At 39.7% G+C, this 24,691-nt stretch overlaps 1 protein-coding gene across 2 annotated transcripts in view; it reads left to right on the top strand.

The window, feature by feature from the left end:
* LOC122551078 (uncharacterized) overlaps positions 1-24,691 on the top strand; it is a 46,083-nt gene that overhangs the window by 9,622 nt on the left and 11,770 nt on the right. Inside the window, exons 2-8 of one of the 2 annotated variants that reach the window (XM_043692720.2) lie at positions 404-775; positions 4,021-4,296; positions 6,756-7,208; positions 10,625-10,655; positions 12,503-12,546; positions 19,466-19,540; positions 21,070-21,119. In XM_043692720.2, coding sequence (XP_043548655.1) covers positions 404-775; positions 4,021-4,296; positions 6,756-7,208; positions 10,625-10,655; positions 12,503-12,546; positions 19,466-19,540; positions 21,070-21,119 — 1,301 coding nt within the window. The remainder of the gene's footprint in view (positions 1-403; positions 776-4,020; positions 4,297-6,755; positions 7,209-10,624; positions 10,656-12,502; positions 12,547-19,465; positions 19,541-21,069; positions 21,120-24,691) is intronic. The other variant, XM_087988364.1, reaches the window with a different exon arrangement.

Here is a 24,691-nt window from a genome sequence, read left to right as displayed (position 1 = left end):
ATGATTCTCTTATTCCTCATAAACGACGCATTTGCCATTCCATACATAGTTCCATTTCCCTGAATCCCTTCTGTGTTGAAACTATGTCCCATTTTACAGCCCCTTATATAAATTGTTCCGTGCACTCAATATTGTAGGTCACCTTAAGTCCCCCATTAGTTCTCTTCCTTCTACATTCTTCAGATGGTTTGAAGAAAGAAAATAATACTGAATTTACCACTTTTTAAAACTGTATCTCATCTTCCAGTCCTATCAATGCTGGTGTCGCCCTATTCGACACACCTCAGTTATTTATAGAGATTTCACATCAACAGTAAAATTCAAATGGCTAATGGTAATTAATAATGTTTTAACTATGAGTGGTACTGGAATTATAATGTATAATCGTGTGTTACTATTTCAGCTTTGCTTGTCTTCATTGAACTGACTGCTGGAGCTGAACAGGAGGTGTCAGTCACCATTGGAAATGTTGCCTCACTTAGCTGCATAATCTCAGAGCAACTTCCATTTGACCGTCCTGTGAGCTGGTATTGGACACCACTGTATCCAGAATGCAGTGGTTCCAATGGTGGAAAGGTTCTGGACATTTATCCTGATGGGCGAGCCATATATGAGGAACAGTTCAAAGGGCGAGTGCTTGTATACCGATCAAAAATAAAGAAGGGTGATTATTCAATCACACTAAGGGGAATAAAGATACCGGATTCAGGAGCGTTCATCTGCACCCATGATTACCTTTCTGAGGAGAAAAAAATGAGGCTAGTAGTGAAGCCAGGTATGTGAGAGCAAACTATAAGCTGACCAGATTTTCACAATTATGAATGAAATTGTTTTCTTGCTTCCTCATCTCCCTTTCAGCAGGATATAATTTTGACTGTATTATGTTGTCAATGTTCTCCGAAATCTGCATTTCCTCCAACTCATAGTCATTCATTATACATGGCTCCTTCATCTAACTGATTGAATCACAGTTAAAAAGGCTGATTACTTACATTTGCACCTACACGAGAAGGGGTTACTTTCGGAGTTGAGTCTAGGGTGAACAGTGCATATTTAAGATGTAAAGGAAGGAAAAGTAGTAAATCTGCTGGTACAAAAGCTGTGATGGCAACAGGTAGTAGGGAAGAAGTAGATCTGTGGTAGAAAAATCAGAATATGCCCAAAAAGTGGGACAAACACTTGTAAGATGTTGTTTAATGTAGATGAATGAAAAAAAGGTGTGTGAAAAGAGAAAAAAAATGTTTTAAAGTACAGGATTAGTAAAGGAAACTTAAATGGAAAGGAGAGGAATCTGCTATTTTTTGTGTTAAACAGACCTTAATCTTCAGCACCCTGTGTAGATAGATTAAAAAATGACTTGAAGGGTCGAACACCTACCACATCAATCAATATGTAACTCGGAGCAAAACACTGACCCATTTCACCTTAAATACTGTATGCAGCTCTTGTAGACAAACAAAGTCATAGACATTGAAGAAAGTACAAAGTAGACTAAACAATTGATAAATAAGATTGGGTGCCTGAGCTGAGAGGATTGCAGGGCTATATTGTGGGTCCAAAAGAGACTTTATTGTAAACGAAATGTTTTGGTTTAATCACAATACATCTCAATGAAATATTGAATGTCAGATGAAAATTTCACTAAAAGAATTGAAGATTGAAGACAAAAACAAGTAATGCAATAAGGATTTCTTGTTTGTACGCATCCATGGAATATGGGCATCATTGATTTGGCCAGCTTTTATTTACTTGGTGGTGGTCAGCTGCTTCTTGAACCACTGCACTCTGTGTGGTGGACCCACAATGACATTTGGGGACAAGTTCTAGATTTTGACCCAGCATTTGACCCTTAAGGAACAGTAATATATTTCCAAATCAGGATGGTCTGTGGTTTGGAGGGGAACTAATAGAGTGATGTTCCAAAATATCTGATGCCATTGTCCTAGTGGATCGCAATGCTGTGGGTTTGGAAGGTACTGTCTAAGGAATCTTGGAGAATTTCTGCAGTGCATCTTGTAGATACTGCTATTACTGAGAATCAATAGTGAAAAGACTGAATGTTCATGGATGTGGTGCTCATCAAGTGGCCTGCTTTGTCCTGGATGGTATCAATCTTCTTGAGCTGCACTCATCCAGGCAAGTGGAATGTATTCATCACATGCCTGACTCGTGCCTTGTAGTTAATGGATAGGCTTTGGGAAGACATGAGGTGACTTACTCACAAGGGGATTCCAAGCCACTAACTTTCTTTTGCTGCTGCAGTATTTATACGACAAGTCAAAAGTGTGGTGCTCGAAAAGCACAGCAGGTCAGACAGTATCCGAGGAGCAGGAATTTACATGACGAGTCCAGTTCAGTTTCTGGTAATAGTAACCCCCATTCGGTCATGTAATACTGACAATTGATAATGGCGTAAGGTACCAGTAAAACAAGGTTGTCAGGATAACAATCTAAAGCACAGCTGCAAAGTTTTTAATTTATAAATATTGCTAAATAAATATTTGTTACTGTGACAGGAATTGAAGTGAAATCTTGGCCTTATAGAGTTAGTTTATTGATTAAAGCATTTAATAGAGTATTCTGAGAGATTTCATTTCTGAAATTAAGGACATTTTTCTCCCCTTTGCTTGTGTATCTCCTCCATGGACTAGCATTATTGACTGTTGAGAAGGATGATATATCAGGTTACATGAGTTAATGAGGAGGTTATGCATTGAGACGCTTGCTAGCGTTTCCTTCCTTTCTTTTGACACTTTCATGTGCCATTCTTCAAGTTTGGGGCTGGACAGAAAATGTTGATAGGCTTTTTTGATGTCAATTGACAGGTTTCTCCCTCAAGCAGTGTCAACATGGTTTTATGAAAGGAAAACTGTTTTCCAATGCATTTGAGCTCTTTGAGAATGTGACCAGTAGGATAGATAAAGGAATTAATTGATTTATTAATTAATGTATTTGCTTTGTTTTAAAAGGCATTTGATAAGGTGCCAGGTAGATGCCGCAGGATAAATGTTCAAGGTGTTAAGGGAAACATATTCAACTGGTAGTGCTAAATAACACTATACACAGAAACATGATAAATAGATCATTTTCATGTTGGCAAACCATAACTTTTTGGAGTGCCACAGGATTCAATGTTAGAGCCTCAACTATTAATGGTATGTCATAAAAACTTAGGAATAGGAGCAGGAGAAGACCATTTTGCAGTTTGAGCCTGCCCCACCACTCAACATGATCATGCTCGATCATCCAACCCAGTACCCTGTTCTCAATTTCTGCCCATGCTCTTTGGTTCCTTTAGCCATAAGAATTATAACTATTACCTTCTTGAAACATTCAATGTTTTGGCCTCAACTGCTTTCTGCAGCAGACAATTCTGGAAGTTCACCACTTTCTAGGTGAAGATATTTATGCTCATTACAGTTCTAAATGCCATATCCCATATTCTTAGACTGTGACCACCCCCTCCCCAATTCTGGACCCCTTGGTTATCAGGATCATCCTTCCTAAGTTTACCATTTCTAGTCCTGTCAGAATTTTATAGGTTTCTATGAAATCCTCCCTCATTCTTTGAAATAAATATTGCCCTAACTGATCTAGTCTTAAACAACAATCTTATCATTTCAAGAATTTGTTCATGAATCATAAAACTTTAACATACAGATACAAGCCATGCTTAGGAACACAATGAAATTTAGTCTTTGTTGAAAGGAGCATGAAGTGCAAAAATAAGGAAGTCTTGCTACAGTTGTAAAAAGCATTGGATACGATCACACTGAGTACAGTGAACTTGTTTTGATTATATATTTAAGGAAGGATACACTTGCATTGAAGGCAGTTTAGACAAGATTCATGAAACAGATTTCAATACACCTCATAAAATGCACTTACAATTGAGTGTTTATTAACTGAACTAATCATTTTGGATATCTCAATCTAAAAACTGGTTAAAGTTTACCAAATCACATGTTGCATAGTTACTGATGTTTTCATTATATAATGCAGAGGGTTTATTTTCTGTAGGATGCTGGTCAAACCTCCAACTTACAGTGAACCCACCTGTCGCGTCAATTGGAGATAAAGTTACACTGACATGCACATACTGTGGACCGAAAGTGCTGACACCCCGAATAAAATGGCTGTATGATGGATTGTCTATATCGGACACTGGGGCTGTAAGCATCAGCAATGACGGCCAGTCTCTTGTTATTTCGCGTGTGGATCAGGAGCATCTGAAGAAGTATGGATGTAGTTTGGCCAAAAAGGAATCAATAGTTTCTGAAATATGCCTGGACATAGGTAAAAAGAAAATTCAAATAATAGTATTCAAGAATTTACACAAATGTTAATGTGTCTTTGGTTTGGAATCACTAGGAAATGTGGCTACACTTCCCACTAGCGTACATACAGTCATTGAGTCATAGAGCTGAACAGCATGGAAACAGACCCTTTGGTCCAACTCATCCATGCCGAACAGATATCCTAATTTAATCTAGTCCTATTTACAAGTATTTGGCTCTCCTCCCTCTAAACCCTTCCTATTCATATACCCGTCTAAATGCCTTTTAAATGTTGTAACTGTACTAGCCTCCACCACTTCCTCTGGTAGCTCATTCAATCCACGCACCACCCTCTGTGTGAAAACGTTGCCCCTTAGGTTACTTTTAAATGTGTTCCCTCTCACCTTAAACATGTGCTGTCTGGTTTTGGATTTCCCCACCCGGGGAAAAGACGTTGGCTATTCACCCTATCCATGCCCCTCGTGATTTTATAAACCTCAAGAGGTCATACCTCAGGCTCCGATGCTCTATGGAACATAGTCCCAGCCTATGCAGCCTCTCTCTATTGCTCAAACCTTCCAACCCTGGCAACATCCTCGTAAAGCTTTTTGAGCCCTTTCATGTTTCACAATATTCTTCCTCTGGCAGGGAGACCAGAACTATGTGCAGTATTCTAAAAGTAGCCTAACTAATGTCCTGTAGAGCCACAACATGAACTCCCAACTCCTACACTGACCAATAAAGGCAAGCATACCAAACATCTTCTTCACTATCCTATCTACCTGTGACTCCACTTCCAAGGAACTATGAACCTGCACTCCAAATTCTCTTTGTTCGCCCCAAGGACATTATCATTAAGTGTATAAGTTCTGCTCTGATTTACCTTCCAAAATGCAGCATCTCACATTTATCTAAATTATATGCCACCTATCACTCCTCGGCCCATTGGCCCATCTGATCAACGTCCCATTGTACTCCAAGGTAACCTTTTTTGCTGTCTACTACAGCTCCAATTTTGGTGTCATCTGCAAACTTACTAACTATACCTCTTATGCTCACATCCCAATCATTTATATAAATGACAAAAATTAAAGGACCTAGCACCGATCCTTGTGGCACTCCATTGGTCACAGGCCTCCAGTCTGAAAAATAACCCTCCACTACCACCCTCTGTCTTCTACCTTTGAGCTAGTTCTGTATCCAAATGGCTAAGTCTACCTGTGTTCCATGTGATCTAACCCTGCTAACCAAAAGTACAGCCCTCAGTCCTTGTGGCTAAGTCCCCAGAACAGAAGGAGCATTGGGGTCATCTAATGAAATGAGAATTGTCAGCACCTTTTTAAACTTGCATTGGGATTACATGCCATCTAAAATCAGCATCCAGTGTCAAAAACAGAAATACCTGGAAAAGCTCAGCAGATCTGGCAGTTTCAGTGGAGAGAAATCAGAGTTACCATTTTGGGTCCAGTGACCCTTCCTCAGCATCCAGTGAGTCCCCTGCCCCAGCCTTCTCCATGTATAGTTTCATTTCATTGCGGTTTGAAGTACCAAACCATAATGATCTCCTTATATGCATTGGGGTGGAATGGTAGTTCAATGCTACCTCACAGTGCCAGGGATCCAGGTTCAATTCCAGCCTTGGGCAACTGTCTATGTGGAGTTTGTACATTCTCTCTGTGTCTGTATGGGCTTTCTTCCACAATCCAAAGATGTGCAGGTCAGGTGAATTGGCCAAGCTAAATTGCCCGTAGAGTTAGATGCATGAGTCAGAGGGAAATGGATCTGGGTGGGTTACTCTTCAAAGGGCCTGTTTCCACCCTGTAGGGAATCTAATCTCATCTACAGATATTAAACCCCAAATATTAAATACCCTTGAATTAAAATGTTACATGTAAATATATGCAATTTACTTAATATTTCTGCTTTAAAAATCATTTTCAACATATTGGGATGGACTTTTACTCTGCAATAGGATAAAATGGGTGATGTGAGTTGTTTTCATATTTTCATTATTTTTGCTCCTTTTTTTTCTGATAAATGTAACTAACACAATCAGAGGAGCTCAGAGTTGACTTCGCTCAATAAGTGTGCCAAGCTTTGGTTGTCAAATGGGTCAATGGATAGCAAACATGAATGAGTTTAATGATTGTGCATTGGAACATAGGAATAGAGGAGGAGCAGGCCATTTGGCCCATCAAATATGCTCCACTGTTCAATAAGACCACGGATGATCATCTACCTCAACGTCATTTTCCTGCACAATCCCATTTCCTGGAATCAAACCTGGGTCCCTGGTGTTGTGAGGCAGCAGTGCTAACCACTGAGCCACCATCCCCCAAAAAAGAGAATATATCTGATTGTTTTGTCTAAATTGCAATTTTTCCTGGCAACCCACACCGTTTACATCAACAATCCAAATGACAGTACAGGTTTGGTTTGTTCTTGTTCAAAAATCTAAAGTTTATTTAATTGTTTCAGACCTTGATTTTCTTGATACCACAATGCTTCCTGGAGATTATGATTACCCAGCCAGTACATCCATTCCTTTTATTACTTCGGAATCAACATCTACATTGACCACCCAAGAAACTACCACACAAGCGATAACAACATACGAGATCACAAATGCCTCACAGATGATGTGGAACGATGTAGAATGGATGCAGGGCACATCCCCTAAGACCACTAGTCTAAGAACTGAAAGTTATCCCACCACAATACGATCGACAATAAAAACGGATGAAACTTCTGATCCATGGAATGAAGACTTGAATCAAGATCAGCTGGAGTCAGCTGGAAGAGACTGTCCAGTTGTGGTAACAAATGGTGGTCCAAGTCACCTTCCCACATATATGTGCATCATCCTCAGTGGAATTCTGCTACTTTTAATCATCATGCTCCTTATCCAGCGCTTCAAAGGATACTGCAAACGTAAATATGTTCTTCTTTTGAAATGTAACATGTTGGTTTACCATCTGGTTTAATCTAAATGTGCTAGTTGTATGTTACTGGGCTTTGCAGAAGCAAGATGGTCTTGCTCTCTGCTTAGCAAGTTAGTCTTAACCAGGGGAGCAGTGGAGAGTTGTGATTGACTTGCAGGGGGTTGGGCATGGGGTGGTGGTGGAATCAGTCATGACTGACAATCCTGATTTTTTAGTAATGCTTGTTGGAAAGTGAATGTTTGAACTTTGTGTGAAGACAGAAATAAGATCAATATTGGCAATATTGACTGACTAGGCAGATGATGACATGGTAACCCACCATTCAACGTATATTTATATATAAATGAAAAGCAGAAAATGGTCATTTGGCTGCTCTGCAGTTTAATAAGACCATGGAAATCTGATTGTAACCTTGAATCTACATTCCTGCCTACCTTGATATCCTTTCACCCTGATCCCTTATTGACTAAGAATCTATCTACCTCGGCCTTAAGAATATCTAGTACATCTTTAAGGTGAGAGGAGAGAGACTGAACAAAGACATGATAGACAAATCGTTTACACAGAGGGTGGTGTTTGAGTGGAATGAACTTCCTGAGGATGTGGTGGATGTGGATACAATTACAATGTTTAAAAGAGATTTGGATAAATACACGAACAGGAGAGGCTTGGAGGGAGATAGGTCAGGAGCAGGCAGGTGGGGTTAGTTTAGATTGGGATTATGGTCAGCATGGACTGGTTGGACCGTAGGGTCTGTTTCTGTGCTGTATGACTCTATGACTCTATTACCACCACCTTTATGGGAAGAGAGGTCCAAAGGTATACAACCATCTAAGATAACTTTTATACTATCTTATCTCTTTCTTGAATGGCCAAAACCTTAATTTTAACTCCTAGTTCAGGATTTTCCCATAAAATGAAATATCCTTTCCACATTCAACCTGTCAAGACTCCTCAGGATCTTATATGTTGTGACCGAGTTGTCTTTTACCCTTCTAAATGCGTACAGTTAAAAGTCTGGCTTGCCCAACCTTTCTTCATCAGACAACCTCCCTATTCCAGATATTAATCCTCTAAACTTTGTGTAAAATTATTCCAATACCTTTAGATCCTGCTGTAAATGAGATTTCCAATACTATATACAACACTCCAGATATGATCTTATCAGTGCCTTGTATAACTAAAACATAACCCCCTACTTTAGAATTCAATTCACCTTCCAATAAGTGATAACATTCTCTGAACTTTCCTCATTAATTGCTATGTCAGCATGCTAAGCTTTCATGATTAATGCATTTAAATAGACACTGTGAAACATCATGGTACATAGAGATATGGGATCTTGTATGGATTCACAAAAAATTAGTCTGCAGATACAGGAGGTAATGAGGAAGGTAAATGTAATATTGGTTTTACTTGAAAGGGGAAAGAGTGGGGAAGTGGGGAAATATTGCTAGAACAGTACAAGGCAGTAATGACACCACTTTCTGTTGAAGGGCTTTTGCCTGAAATATCGATTTTCCTGCCCTGCGGATGCTGCCTGACCTACTGTGCTTTTCCAACACCACACTCTTGATTCTAATCTCCAACATCTGCAGTACTCACTTTCTCCCAGTGATGACACCACATCTGGTGAACTGTACATAGTTTTGGTCTCTTTATTTACAGAAGGATATTTGTGTCTTGGTAACAATTCAGGCAATATTCATTCTATGACAAATTCTAGGCATATCTTAGAGGAAAGATTGAGCAGATTCAGCCTCTTCTCATGGTAGTTTAGAAGAGTGAGAGGTGATGTTGTTGAACCAGACAAGATTCTGAGGGGAGAAAGTGTGGACTGCAGATGCTGGAGATCAGAGCTGAAAATGTGTTGCTGGAAAAGCGCAGCAGGTCAGGCAGCATCCAAGGAACAGGAGAATCGACATTTCGGGCATAAGCCCTTCTTCAGGCTTATGCCCGAAATGTCGATTCTCCTGTTCCTTGGATGCTGCCTGACCTGCTGTGCTTTTCCAGCAACACATTTTCACCCAAGATTCTGAGGGGCTAATGCTGAGAGAAAGTTTCCTCTTTAATTGAAACCAAGAACTGGGAGCACAATTTTATAATGAGGGGCTTTCCATTTGAGACAGAGATGAGAATGAGTTTCTTCTGTAAGATTCTTTGAAATTCTATTCCCCTGTGAGTTGGTGGGGAGTGGAGGAGGCCATTGCTACATTATTAAATGAATTAAAGGCTGAGTTAGATAGATTTTTGATCTGTAAGGAAATTTAAGGTTATGGGAGACAGGTTGGAATGTGGAGTTGAGGCCAAGATCAGATCTAATTGAATGGCACAGCAGGATCGATGGATTAACGCCTGCTCTTGTTCCTATTTCTTTTGATCTTGAGAAGATGATGGGAAGAAGATTAAAAAAAACATGCAACACAGGTGCTAAAATTTCTGCAGTGTTCTCTTAATGACCTGGAAGGTTGGTTTCACAGACAATCCCTCCACCACTCCCTGCCTCAAAATCTAAACTGCATAAACAACCATATTTACAGTGTTCCTTTGGGATTTTTGCTGAATCACAGATAATTGGGAGAATCCATACAGGAGTTCAGGAGCATTTGTTTATGTGAAATATATTCCAGGGTGGTGCCTGCCATTAGAACAACCATGATACAATTAATTTAATAATACAATTGATTTCCCAATTGCTTACTCTAAGACCGGTTTTTGCTTAGATTTTTATTTTTCCTTCATGGTATGTGGACATTGCCGGTAAGGCCAGAAGTTATTGCCTACTCCCAGTTACTCAGAGGGAAGTTAAGAGTCAACCACATTCCTATGTGTCTGCAGTCACTTATAAGCCAAGACGGTAAGGATGGAAAATCTCTTTCCTGAAAAGGCATTGGTGAACCAGATGGGAATTTTCACTGATTTTGGTTAGAAGTTTGAGTATGGATTTAGTAAACATCTAATCATGTGTTCTAGTATGATGTGATATGATTTGAATTTTTTTCAAGGAAGTGATTAAAAGTTTTGAAAACTTGTGAAGGTAACTTTCAACTGTGGTGTTTAACCGGTGATATTAGATCAGCTAGTCAATTACACATACTTGCCCATTTCCCATCCCATTTAATTCTACTGTGATGATCAATGTGTTAAATGCTTGTTTCACTCCACACTCAAATTGGTATTTACTCCACAAGAGGCTTACAAAACCATTATGAATTTATGACATGTTACTGCTTTGGAAAACTAAGTTTTGACTTTGTCTATATGGTGGTATAAAATGCCAATTATAAACCTTGGTTACCTACTCAACTCACCAAATCTGTTGTATGAGTAAAGCACTGATGAACAGAACCAAGTCAGTCTCACAAACATATTTCAGGTATTTGTTTCTTGTTCTTATTTCAACAGATGGGACCCATGACCTGGAACACAATGCAAGGTACAATCCAATGTAACTTTTCACACAGACAAACTTTGTCACATGATTCTTGTTTTCATGTGTTTCGTTTTTGCAGATTTGATAGGCAGCAGGAAAAATGACAACATTCAGGATCATGAGGACCAAATTTAGTAAAATGTCAGAGAGTATTGTTCCTATAGAGAATCATGGATGTCTGGAACTGTCACTGGAAGAATGGTAAAAGACATTCATTCAAGGACAAACTACTCTTCTTACTGGTCCTATCTAGAGAAAATAATGCCTATATTAATCAAAACTGTTCTTAATTTAATTTGTCAAAGTTCAAGCCACACATACACAAGATAGATTAGAATGATTAAGCCTCACAAGTTGAATTTTTCAATCCTGATCATAATGATATCCCTTAAATTTTTCCCCAAATACTTAAATTGGATAATGAAGATAGCTCGTACTACATGCAATAGTAAAGGTAAAATTACCCTAGTCTTGCCAGAGAGAGACAACTGATGGTGGTTTAATCTGAAGATCACCACACCCTGTGGAAAGGGAGAAGTTGAGAGAAAGAGTCCTTCATGGTAACCTCAGCTGTGGCAGGAATTGAGCCCACACTGTTGCTGTCTCTCTACATTGCAAATCAGCTGTTGAGCCACTGAGCTAATTGTTTACATGCAATGGCGGTTTTTTTTTTCTAACCCAATGTCTTTCTTACAGTTGGTAAGAAAAAAAAATAGTATCAGGGACATAAGGATCTATCTTACCTTTTCCCACTCAGTAATTAGCATCTTGAAATGTGGGATAACATCCTTTCTTTGAAGTCTTGGACTGAACAATTGGCGACAAATCTATCTGGTACATAGCATTGTACTTGGATTGAAAATATTTCAGAGTCGAAAGGTGTGGTGCTGGAAAAGCACAGCAGGTCAAGCAGCATCCGAGGAGCTGGAGAGTCGACGCTTCTGGTATAAGCTCTTCATTATTTCTAGTGAAGGGCTTATGCCCAAAATGTCGACTCTCCTGCTTCTTGGATGCTGCCTGACCTGAGGTGCTTTTCCAGTGCCACACTTTTCAAATTTGACTTTCCAGCATCTGCAGTCCTCATTCTCTCTCCTTGAAAATATTTCAAACTAGCTAGTATATCTTAGGCAGCCAGATTTTTTTACCATATTGCTTAAACATGCTTTGGCATTTGAGAAATGGAATTCAGTGTATGCGCAGTGAAATGGCCACATATTGCATTGTGAATTTTGCTGTGAGACCTATGTCGGTTTGACTATTGTGTGAGGGGTGGCATCGCTGTCCACTGTTTACAAGGCAAATTATGACAACAGACATTTGATCCCAAGAAGTCCCAACTCATTGGCAGGGCTGAGTCTTGCTGTATTGGTGGACAGCATTACGCCAAGTGAGGTGAGGCTTGTCAGTGTCCATGTGAGTCCTATCTATGGAGTATAGGCCAGAGAAAATGCCTGGACCCCAAAATAACTTTGTGGCTTAAAGTTTTGTAATTGTATTGCATTTTTGCTCAAGGGGTTGAGAGGGCCATAACCAAGAGGCTGTCTGTGGGTGGTGGTGAGTACCCTGGCCACACAGTGCAGTCTGGTGTCAGAATATGTTCAGAACTGGCATTTGTGCATATCTGCTCCATGCTAAGTATGTGCACTTTTGCTGATTCCACAAACACATTACTTGACAACATTTGAATAATTTATATAATTACAATTTGAATTGAGTCAGACAAATATCACCTGGAATATCTATTAGTAGCTAAATGCTAGTGCAGGATTTTACATTGCTATTTACTTTCATGGTGTTTAAATTACTTTAGCATTTGGAAAAATTCTCATTTCCAAAAATTATTATTGCAGTGATCCAGTCAACCGTGATTCCTCAAGAGATGGAATGCCACCTGGTAAGGAAGAACAAAGCTGATCTAATTTTTCACTTTCGTTTTCTTGAGAGTGCCTTGCTTTGAAAACAATATCTCGTTTTCTTCCTTCTTAAAGCCTGTGTGCATGCTGTATGTATGTTGAGAAATTACCTCACCACAGATTGGCTCCATTTGGCTTTGAAATCAGATGTTTGAAGGTCTGTGAGGGCACTCCAATATGACTACCTTTAATTTTAAGAAATATGAGGATGAATAAACTACACACCTACTTGCACCTGAATCTTCATTCAATACAATCAATGCTAATTCATCAACATCAAATCTACTTTTCCACCTGCTCCTCAGGTCCCATGATATGTGGGAAACTAAATATCAGTACAGTCCAGTCCTAAATTACTTCAGTGATGGAGCATCCACACCCCTCTGGGATAGACAATTCCAAAGATTCACAACTGTGGGTGAAGAAATTTAACTTTGTTACAGCTTTAAATGATCAACCCCTCATCCTGAAGTTGCTCCCTATTCTAGATTCCCTAGCAAGGGTAACAACAATACATCATGGATACGAGAAATCTGAAGGATAAACACTAAATGCTGGAGAAACTTAGCAGACTTTTTAGCATTTGTGGAGAGGGAAATAACCAATGCTTGAATCCAGTCTGACTCTTCTTGTGTTGACCATTTTTCTCTCTCCACAGATATAGCCAGCTGTCCTGAGTTTCTCAAGCAGTTTTGAATTTGTTTGAAACAACTACTGTGTCCATCCTATCAAGCCCCTTCAGAATCTTTTATGTTTCAGTAAGATCACTTTCTATTTTTCTGAACTCAAGAGAATGTAGCCAACATTTAATTAGCCTTCCATCATTGGACAATCCTTTCAACTAATGATGTGAACCTTCATTGTATCATCTTAAAATAATTTATAGAAGCCAAACTTTTACACAGTGCTCCAGGTGTAGTCTCACCAAATTGTAGCAAGACTTCCTTAATCTTGTACTCTTGTTCAATCTCCCTGCAATAAGGCCATCCTCATAAAAGCTTGTATATCTACTAACTTTCTGAGTTCCTTTTACACATACAAGTTTCTCTGCACAGCAACATTTAAATGTTTAATGCTTTCAATAAGTATTCTGCTTTTCTATTTTACTTGCAAGGTTTCCCACATGAAATTATCTACTACCATATCGTCTATCTACAATCTATTTATATCTCTTCTGTCCTTTAAGTCTTCCCGACAGCTTATATTTTGAATTACCTTTCTACTGTCAAAACCCATAAGTAATGCATCTAAGTCATTAATATGGATTGTAAATTGCTGCACTCTCAGCTCTCTTTCTGACATTCCCACTAGTTACAGCCTGAAAACATGAAAAATACTTAGTTTATCTCTGATTTTTCGTCCGCGTCACTCAATTATCTCTTTATCTGTTTTATGACCCAATACATTATCTTTAAGACCAAAAGCTCTTATCTTGCTCACTGATCTTTTGTGTCACATCTCACTGAATGCCTTTTGGAAGTCCAAGAATACTACATCTACCCTTTATCTTTATATTAGTTTACCAATTAGGATAATTGGTAAATTCTCCCTGTACAAGAAGGGTAGTAGGGATATTCCGGGTAACTACAGACAAGTGAGCCTGACGTCCGTGGTGGGGAAGTTGCTGGAGAGGGTACTGAGAGATAGGGTCTATTTATATTTAGAAAAGAATGAGCTTATCAATGATAGGCAACATGGTTTTGTGCGGGGGAGATCGTGCCTTACCAACTGAATAGAGTTCTTTGAGGAAGTGACCAAGTTGATGGATGAAGGAAGGGCTGTTGATGTCATATACATGGACTTTAGTAATGCGTTCGATAAGGTTCCCCATTGTAGACTAATGGAGAAAGTGAAGTCACATGGTGTGCAGGTTGTTCTAGCTAGTTGGATAAAGAACTGGTTGAGCAACAGGAGACAGAGAGTAGTAGCTGAAGGGAGTTTCTTGAAATGGAGAAAGGTGACCAGTGGTGTTCCACAGGGGTCAGTGTTGGGGCCACTGTTGTTTGTAATATACATAAATGATCTAGAAGAGGGCACTGTTGGTATGATCAGCAAGTTTGCAGATGACACAAAGATTGGTGGAGTAGCAGAAAGCATAAGGGACTGTCAGAGAATACAGGAGGATATAGATAGACAGGAGAGTTGGGCGGAAAAGTGGCAGATGGCTTTCAATCCAGACAAGTGTGAGGTGATGCATTTAGGCAAGACTAATTCTAGAGTGAATTATACAATGAATGGAAGAGCCTTGGGAAAAGTTGATGGGCAGAGAGATCTGGGAGTGCAGGTCCATTGTACCCTGAAGGTTGTTGCACAGGTGGATAGAGTGGTCAAGAAGGCATTTGTATGCTTGCCTTCATTGGACGGGGTAATGAGTATAAGAGCTGGCAAGTCATGTTAAAATTGTATAAAACATTGGTTCGGCCGCATTTAGAATACTGTGTACAGTTCTGGTTGCCACATTACCAAAAGGATGTGGACACTTTGGAGAGGGTGCAGAGGAGGTTTATGAGGATGTTGCCTCATATGGAAGGTGCTGGCTATGAAGAGAGGTTGAGTAGATTAGATTAGATTACTTACAGTGTGGAAACAGGCCCTTCGGCTCAACAAGTCGACACCGACCAGCCCCATTGCCCTACATTTACCCCTTCACCTAACACTACGGGAAATTTAGCATGGCCAATTCACCTGACCTGCACATTTTTGGACAGTGGGAGGAAACCGGAGCACTCGGAGGAAACCCACGCAGGTTAGGTTTATTTTCACTAGAAAAAAGGAGAGTGGGGGGGAATCTGATTGAGGTTTACAAAATCATGAAGGGTATAGACAGGGTGGATAGAGACAAGCTTTTTCCCAGGGTAAAGGATTCAATAACGAGAGGTCATGCTTTCGAGGTGAGAGGTGGAAAGTTTAAGGGGGATACATGCGGCAAGTACTTCACACAGAGGGTGGTGGGCGTTTGGAATGCGTTGCCAGCAGAGGTGGAAGAGGCAGGCACGGTAGATTCATTTAAGATGCATCTGGACAGATGCATGATTAGGTGGGGAGCAGAAGGATACAAATGCTGAGGAATTGACCGACAGGTTTAGATAGTACATTTGGATTGGTTCAGGCTTAGAGGGCTGAAGGGCCTATTCCTGGGCTGTAAATTTTCTTTGTTCTTTGTTCTTTGAGAAAGTGTAGACAATTTAATGCCAGAAATTTTCCTCAGATTCCCTCTAAACCACTTAGTCCTCACCTAAACCTTATGCCCCTGGTCTTAGACGCGTCTGCTATGGGGAAAAGATTCTCACGTTCTACCTTATCTATGCCTATTATAATTTTGTACAGCTCAAAAAATTCCCCCCTCAGCCTCTTCCGCTCCAGAGAAAACAAACCCAGTTTATACAGTCTCTCCTCATAACTGAGACTTTCCATCCAAGGCAACCTCCTGCTGAACATCCTCTGCACCCTCTCTAATGCAAACATGTCGTTCCAATAGTGTGATGGCCAGAACAGCTCACAGCATACCATCTGTAGCTGAACTAATGGTCAATAAGTTACAAAAATACTTCCCTGCTCATACATTCTATGTCCCACCTAATGAAGGCAAGTATCCCATATGACTTCTTCATCATCCTATCTTCCTGTGCTGTCCTGTGCTGGACCTATGCATAAGCTCTCTTTGTTCCTCAGTACTCTCTAGGGACTTCAATGTGTAAATTCTTCCCTTATTAGAACTCCCAAAATGCATCATCTCACACTCATCAGGATTAAATTCTGTCTATCGTTTGCTCTGCCCAATTTATCAACTGATCAATATCAGACTTTAGCCTGAAACCATCCTTCTCCCTATCAACACCACCACCAATTTTTGAGTCATTGGTTAGCTTAGTTGACTGAATGGCTGGCAAGTGATGCCAATGGTATAGATTCATTTCCCACACTGGCTGAAGTTACTATGAAGGAGTCTTCTTTTCAACCTCTCCCCTCACCTGAGGTTTGGTAACCCACCAAACCCACCAGGTTAAACCACCACCAGTTGTCTGTCTCTAATGAGAGAATAGCCCTATGGTCTGTAGGACTCTGACAATTTTACCCTTTTTATATAAACTGCAAACAGTTGAAGTCCCAGCACTGATCTGGGCATCTCACTTGTTACATTCTGCTACCTAAAAGAGATGCGTTTATGCATTTTCTTTTCTTCTTGTTGGCCAGTCACTCCTCTATCCAAGCCAATACACTAGCCCCTGTAACATAGGTTTTTATTTTCTGCAAGAACCTTTGATTTGACACCTTCTTCAATGCCTTCTGGATATTAAAGTATAGTACAGTCAGTTCTGATATAAAGCGATAGTTCCATTCTTGTGCGATCTCGTTTATAAGAAAATCATGGAATAGCTGCGCTATTTAAACTAATGGGGCTGGAATCGCATTACAGCCAATATGGGTAAGGAAAGTTTGTGTTCTACAAATAGCAGTCTAAATTCTTCAATTGCGTTAAAGTCAATTTGCGAATTGAATAAACATGTGTTGTAGCAGAACCAATTGTACATCCATTGGCTTCCTTTTATCTGCAGCACATGTAACTTCCTCGAAAATACTATTTCTTTCTCATAAACCATGTTGACTCTGCGGTAACTTTGTACTTTTCAGAGCAGCTTGCTATAACTTCTTTAATGATAATATTAATGAAAAATGTCAACTTAATTTGGCATACTAGATTTTAGATACTTTAAGATGCTACATAAATCTGGTCTACAAGATACTTCTCCACTAGGGGAAGCAGGTCATTCTTGCTCACTGTATCCAAGCCTTACATTAATTTGTCCCCTTTGATTAAGTCACCCACTGTCACCTCTGCTCTAAGTAAAACAATCCTACTCTATCCAATCCTTTTTCATCATTGCAATTTTCAAGCCCTGATAACATTTGTGTAAATCTCCTCCGTCTCCACAGCAATTATAGCCTTCTTGTAATTTGATGACCAGAACTCCAGCTGTGCTGAACTCACAATCTACACAGTTCTAGCATTACATCCCTGTTTTTATATTTAGTTCCTCACCTAAAAGTATCTCACAAGCCTTGTGTACCACATTGTTCACCAGTCCTAGTGTTATGGACCAGGCCAGACCCCCCTCAAAACCTTTCAAGAATGTGGCCCAGACCCTAACTTTGCGAGTTATTTTGAGCAGGTGTAACACAGATATCCCAGGAGGGATGCAGCTAGTCAATCCACTTAGTTTTAAACAAAACAGAATTTATTTACAAGATTACTGAATGAAGCACAAACAAAAGAGACCAGAATACAGAATAACTTAACCGATCTGAAAACCCAGAAGATGCTGTTCCAAACACCTGCAACAATCCCCATAAACACCCCTTGGCACAAAAAGTAAAATCAAACACAAGGTCTTACAGAAGAGTGGTCAGAGGGAGTGTACCAGCATAGACCTGTTTCTTTGAATCCAGCAGCTTCAAAACACTGCAGTGCTAAAACCCCAGCCAAATCAGTGAGAAGCTGAGCTGGGAGAACTGGGTGCTCCCTTTTCATTGTATAAGTGTCTTTTTTAAACTTAAAGTGTGTTGCCTGAGATAGTATCTGTTATCTGTAATCAAATTGGTCCTAAAACCCTTCAAATTAGACTTTTCAAAATCTGTGTCTTCTACGACTTCTCTGAAAAAAAAACCAAGGACAACATAAGCTTGTTAAAGGAACAGCATTGTCACACCAAGCACCTCCTTTACCACATTATCTACATTCAGGAACCTGTGAGTGCACTCCAAGGTGTTTCATTTCCTCTTGTCCACCCTATATTCTCCTGTTTATTGTGTATTTCCTTCTATGTTAGCCCTATGTTAATGCATGATCTTACATTACTCCAGTTGAATTCCATTCGTCACTTTTCCACCCAGGAAACCAAACCACTGATATCCTGCTGTCGACAATAATCCTCTTCACTATCAACTATCCTTCCAGAATTTGTGTTGTCTGCAGATTTCCCAATCCATATTTCCCATAGACCTCCCATATTACACGCTTGATCCAAACTTTTGTCAAAGGTTCTACAGGTATTGCTCCATTAAACTTTCCAGAATATCTTTGCCAATTTTACCTATATCTAGTTACCCTTGAGGACACTGTAGTGAGTTGCCTTTTTGAATTATTGTAATTCATTGTTGTCGGTATATCCACAAGCACTGTTAACAGAAGAGGGAGATGTTCATTGCCTGCAATTGACACAGATATTTCTTGGTTGAGAGTGTGGTGCTGGAAAAGCACAGCAGGTCAGGCAGCATCCAATGAGCAGGAGAATCAACTTTTCGGACATAAGCCCTTCATCAGCTTGTGGGTTGGGGCTGAGAGATAAATGGGAAGGGGGTGTTTCTTGCCACTTTTTAGTCCAAGCCTCAATGTTATTGAGCTCTTGCAGCAGGTGGACATAGAATGCTTCACTGTTTGTGGAGATAAAAATGGAACTGAACTCTCAATAATTATCAGTGAGCTGATGACCACTTGTGATCTGATGATGGAAGGAAGGTCATTGATAAAGTGACTGAAAATGTTTGGGCCTGGGACACTATCCTGAGGAACTCATGCAGCAATGTAAAATACAAAGCTTAAAACCCTATGTGATTAGTACATTGCTTTTGCTACAAGCTCTAATCATTTCTGGCTGCTTATGGGGAAATACCTTACTGTGTGAGGAAGTACTTCTCCTATCAATGCAACTGTGGTTACAGCTGATGTTATATCAGATTGGTGTTTAAAAACTCACTCCAGCTGCAGTGTGTATGGATTTTGCATTACAGGTATTATACTCCTTACGTACCACAACGTTGTATATTAAAGTGAACTGTCATTCACTGATGTTATGTTTTCAATAAGTTGCATCTCTCTTTGTTGTTTGCTTTTTTGAAAAGATACTCAAGATCAATGTCTTGTCGAGACAGAAAATGAAGATGGTGTCACTGGGATGGCTGCAGAAGGCATTAATGGTGATTATAATTACATCTGAGAAAATTAACTGTGTAGTTCATTAATTACACAATTTTGCTTGTCAAAATTCTTTCACTCTAGACTCCTTTGTATTTTCAAGTCCATATTTCTCTTTTTATTTGGTTTCCCTCTCCCATTCATAACTATAGTGGCGCGAGAGACTTGCTGCCCAATACTAATGCTCTTCTGTCCAGAAGAGGAAGAGGACAGACTAGGAGACGGTTTCCTTCCAAATACTTCGCAGTGAGGAAGGTCCAAGTCATTCAAAGCTGATCAAATAGTTAATTGAATAAGATGATGGTCAACTACTGTGACAGTTTCCTACACTTAAGCAACATATAAGTTTGTGATCTCGGTTCATACATTATAAATGACAATTGGATGAAGGTATGGCATAACCTTAAGCTGTCTTTAAAGAGAGGAAGAAGTTAAAACAGAGATTGGATGTTCAAGCAGCATCTGGTTCTTGAAATGCCACAACATGAAGACATCTTTGTTTTATTCCATTCTGATGTAAGATCATCTCGACCAGAAGCATTAACTATTTCTCTTAGATGCCACCTGACCTGCTGAGTATTTCCCATATTTTTCATTTTACTTCTTGTTTTATTGCTGTATTGGTAACAGAAAAATGGGCAAGTAACAGCGCAGGCTCTAGCTGTCCCAGAATGGAACAATTACTGACTATACTTGGGTGGCACGGTGGCACAGTGGTTAGCACTGCTGCCTAACAGCACCATAGATCCGGGTTCAATTCCCACCTCATTCTCTCTGTGTCTGGTGTGGGTTTCCTCCGGGTGCTCTGGTTTCCTCCCACAATCCAAACAAAAATGTGCAGGTTAGGTGAATTGGCCATGCTAAATTACCCGTAGTGTTAGGGGAATGGGTCTGGGTGGGTTGCCCTTCGGCAGGTCGGTGGACTTGTTGGGCTGAAGGGCCTATTTCCACGCTTTAAGTAATCTGATATTTATGATTTGGAGATGCTGGTGTTGGACTGGGGTGTACAAAGTTAAAAATCACACAACACCAGGTTATAGTCCAATAGGTTTAATTGGAAGCATTGCTCTTTCATCAGGTGATAGTGGAGGACGCTCCGAAAGCTTGTGTGCTTCCAATTAAACCTGTTGGACTATAACCTGGTGTTGTGTGATTTTTAACTCTGACTATATTTAGATCTTCATTGCGTTCTTCAATGTTTTCTTTTCAGGTCTTCATATATGGCCATGTCTAACGAACAGTTAAGATACTTTCTGGCATTAATGATCCCACTCAGTCACCACAATACAATTTCCTGATTACCTCATTCGCTTTGAATTCCTTTTGACCACAATGGTTTCCTGCACAACCAACCCTAATCTTTCAATGATTATGGGAACTAACAATCTTTTCAAAGAACAATGTGAAGATTTTGCACTTGAAGTAAGAGCCTGCAAAGTTGGCACAGACTTATAAGGCTGCTTTTTAAGACACCATTATGTATTGGTTCTTATTGTTGTGTATCGCTTATTGTCTTTTGGTATTGCTCCAGGAGAAATGAATGAACCCAAAGGTGAAGATGAAGATATAACAGAAGCAGAGGTTAGAAATTTTTGAAAGAGTATGGGGTTAATAAAAATCACCTTAGCTCCTTTACAACTGCTGAGTTCTTAATTATGGGATGATTTTAGATTTTATCAAATGTGTTCATATTTTAAAAAAACATAAAACGTGTGGTCATTGCTGTCTAGCCCAGCAATTATTGCCCATCCTTAATTGCTCAGACAGCAGTTAAAGGACAACCACATTACTGTGGCCTCTGGACTGACATGTAGGCCAGACAAGGATGGCAGATTTCCTTCCTTGAAAAACATCAGTGAACCAGGTGAGTTCTGTGACAATCAACAGTGGTCACATGATCATATTGAGCTAGCTTTTTAGTCCAGATCTTTATGAATTCAAATTTCTCTGTCTGCCACTGTGGGATTTTAATCTGAATATTAACTCATAGTTCCAGATGACTAGATCAGTGATATTACCATGACACCACTACATCCCCTTAACAGATTATCCAGTTATTTTGTGCAGCAGAACCAAACACCACCAGCCAATAGTTGGGGTAGAGTGCTGCCATCAACCTTCCTTTCTAGATATCTTTTCATCAATCTGTTTTTACACATCACTGGAGCAGGTGGGACCTGAACTCAGGCCTCCTGGTCCAGAGGAAGGGACACCAACACTGCACCACAAGAACACCACCCCTCTTTTCTGTATTGGGTCTCAGGCTCTGTTTGGTTAATAATGGGAGACATATTGTGACAGCCCTTTGTGCTAGGTGGGATGTGAATCCAGACCTTCTGGCCTAGAGATAGAAAGTGAAATTGGCACTTTTCACAAACACCTAATGGTTTCAGCACCTAAGTTTATATTCCAGGTATACCTGTTTGTTTTCTCAGTTTGCACATTATGTTTTATCAGAGATTAGGGGATGTGAGTAGGGGTTACACGAGATTCAAGTGATGCATGAGGTGGTAGTGATTAAATAGATGATATTGGATGAAACCCTTTTGTCAGGTTTTCATTTCTGCTGCCATCTATTGAGAGACGCGGCTGATAGGCAATGAAATCGACGATGCCTATTTCATGCTTTTACACTAAATCAAAATGACCCAGTTGCATTTTATATTCATGTGAAAAAAGATGAAAGCCATTGATGAATATTGACATGACAGCTAATTCTTTCAAATGATTGTTATCTGTATAGCCAAACATGATAACAAGTACAAAGGCAATTCTAAAGATTAGTACCATTACTTGCATATATTTGTGGACAGATCCAAGAGATACAATTTTTTTTTTATTTTTAGCTTTGAAAATAACCTTCGATTTCATGGCCTCTGTAGAATGTTCATCTTCCCTTTCAGACATCCATATAGAGCAGACACATTGGTTTGGCCAATGTTTGCTGTTTCAGCAAATCGTCCTTTGAGGCATAGAGTCATACAGTATGGAAACAGACCCTTCAATCCAATTTGTCTGCACTGACCAGATAGGCCCTCACTCCTGGATATCTGATATCCTTAACTAATCTAGTCCCATTTGCCTGTGTTTGGTTCATATCCCTCTAATCAGTTCCTATTTGTATACCCTTCCAGATGCCTTTTAAATGTTATACCTGCAATTGTTTCCACCTCTACCACTTCCTCTGGCAGATTGTGCCAAGCATGCATGACCCTCTGCATGAAAATGTTGCCTCTCAGGTCCCGTTTACATCTTTCCCCTCTCACCTTAAACCTATGCCCTCTAGTTTTGGATTCAAACGAAAAATACCTTGGCTATTCGCCTTCTCTATCCCCCTCACGATTTTATAACTTCTATAAAGACACCCCTCAGTCTCCAATGCTATAGAGAAAAAAGCCCCAGCCTATTCAGCATCTACTAATAGCTCAAATCCTTCAAACCTGGCAAAGTCCTTCTAAATCTTGATCTTTTGTAAATTTCATAAAAACTGATTGTTTTCAGATACTTCATTATACATTAAAGTTTCCTTACATTTTGGAAATATTGGTTGATATACCAGTTCTGCTTTGGCAGAAGTAATGGAGCAGTGGTGGTAAAGTTCCTGGAACAGAATATTTTAAATGTCTTTATTCCATAAATTACTTCCTCCTGCATTATTCAAGGGACTTTATGGTACTGGTTTGAGTTCCCAAGAGAATTTGAGCCAGAATATTTATTCTAATTCTTTGTGAAAGGGTTAGGATTACTTTCTGAGTTATAAAGGTAAACACTTATTAAAAGGTGAGCTGCTGTGTAGTTTTGGCAAAGTCTTACACTGTGAAGTGAACTATATGTTGTATTGTATGTTATGAAGAGGGCAAAATGATTTTCAGTGAGAGGTCAGCGCTGCAACTCAACTGCTAAAAACAGCAGGTTGTCTAAAACTACTATATGCATCTTACTTATAGAATACTGGAACTGAGTGTCATGACTTAAACTACACTATAAATAATATCTCTGTTTCAGTCTTTAGCATACTGGGCTGTTCTCAACTTTGGATACTCTGGTGGTTTCAAATCCTAATGCAGAATGCATGTCCTCGACACTAATTTCCCATATTACTGCTTCTGATTATTTCATGCTTGATTCAAGTATATAAGGAATTGATCTGCACCACTCCTCGCATCCTGGAGTCTGTGCTTTTTACCTGTTCCAGTAATAAATCTGTTTTTTTGATACTCAGTCATTTCATTTATTAAGGAGAAAGTGAGGTCTGCGGATGCTGGAGATCAGAGCTGAAAATGTGTTGCTGGAAAAGCGCAGCAGGTCAGGCAGCATCCAGGGAACAGGAGAATCGACGTTTCGGGAAGAAGGGCTTATGCCCAAAATGTCGATTCTCCTGTTCCCTGGATGCTGCCTGACCTGCTGCGCTTTTCCAGCAACACATTTTCATTTCATTTGTTACTCAACCCCATACTCATCTTTTAAATCAGCTATCTGATTCCCATTTTCTTGGTTATGTCAGTAACTGCAAGCTTCAGGCATTAAGAATACATGCCCACTCATTCAATCTACTTACATTCACCCTACTGTATCTATTATGAATCAAATCTATGATCCTAAAATACATAACAATTTTAGTAGACCTCAGGACCTTTTCTGTTTTTGCTACATCAACGATTGATGACTCTCTTATTTTGCTTTGGACATTGAACATTGACCTTCACAGAATTTCCATTTCTGGTCTCTTGTATTGCAATTAACCATTATGAAATAGTTTGCAGTTGCACAGTGAAGCCTTGGTACTATTGAAGTCAAGAGTAATTTTTAGATGATTATGAGCAGTTTTAACGGGGAGCAGATGATGCGGTGGAGCTGTTTCTTGATGATTTGTTAATGCACAGGTCTGACAGCTGGGAGCATTGCCGTCCAATGCTCTTTCTGTTCAATATTAAGTGGTATGCCTATGTTAACAGGGTGAAGTTGAGGAGAATTTAGCTGACATCAGTAATTTGTTTGGAGCTGTTGTGGGGAAAATCAGCAGCCTTGGAGTCAGAATCAGGGTTCAACAACAGAGGTTTATTGTACAAGGAAATACCGGAGCTCTGGGGAGAGAAAGACACCAACAGCACAGTGGTCAGCTATGATTCTTCTCTCAACCTGGAGCAAATGGC

This window comes from Chiloscyllium plagiosum, unplaced genomic scaffold (genome assembly GCF_037043375.1).
Source record: "Chiloscyllium plagiosum isolate Xiang-an unplaced genomic scaffold, Cpla_swu_hap1 HiC_scaffold_6, whole genome shotgun sequence".
Taxonomy (NCBI): domain Eukaryota; kingdom Metazoa; phylum Chordata; class Chondrichthyes; order Orectolobiformes; family Hemiscylliidae; genus Chiloscyllium; species Chiloscyllium plagiosum.
This window is presented reverse-complemented; position numbering and strand designations above follow the sequence as displayed.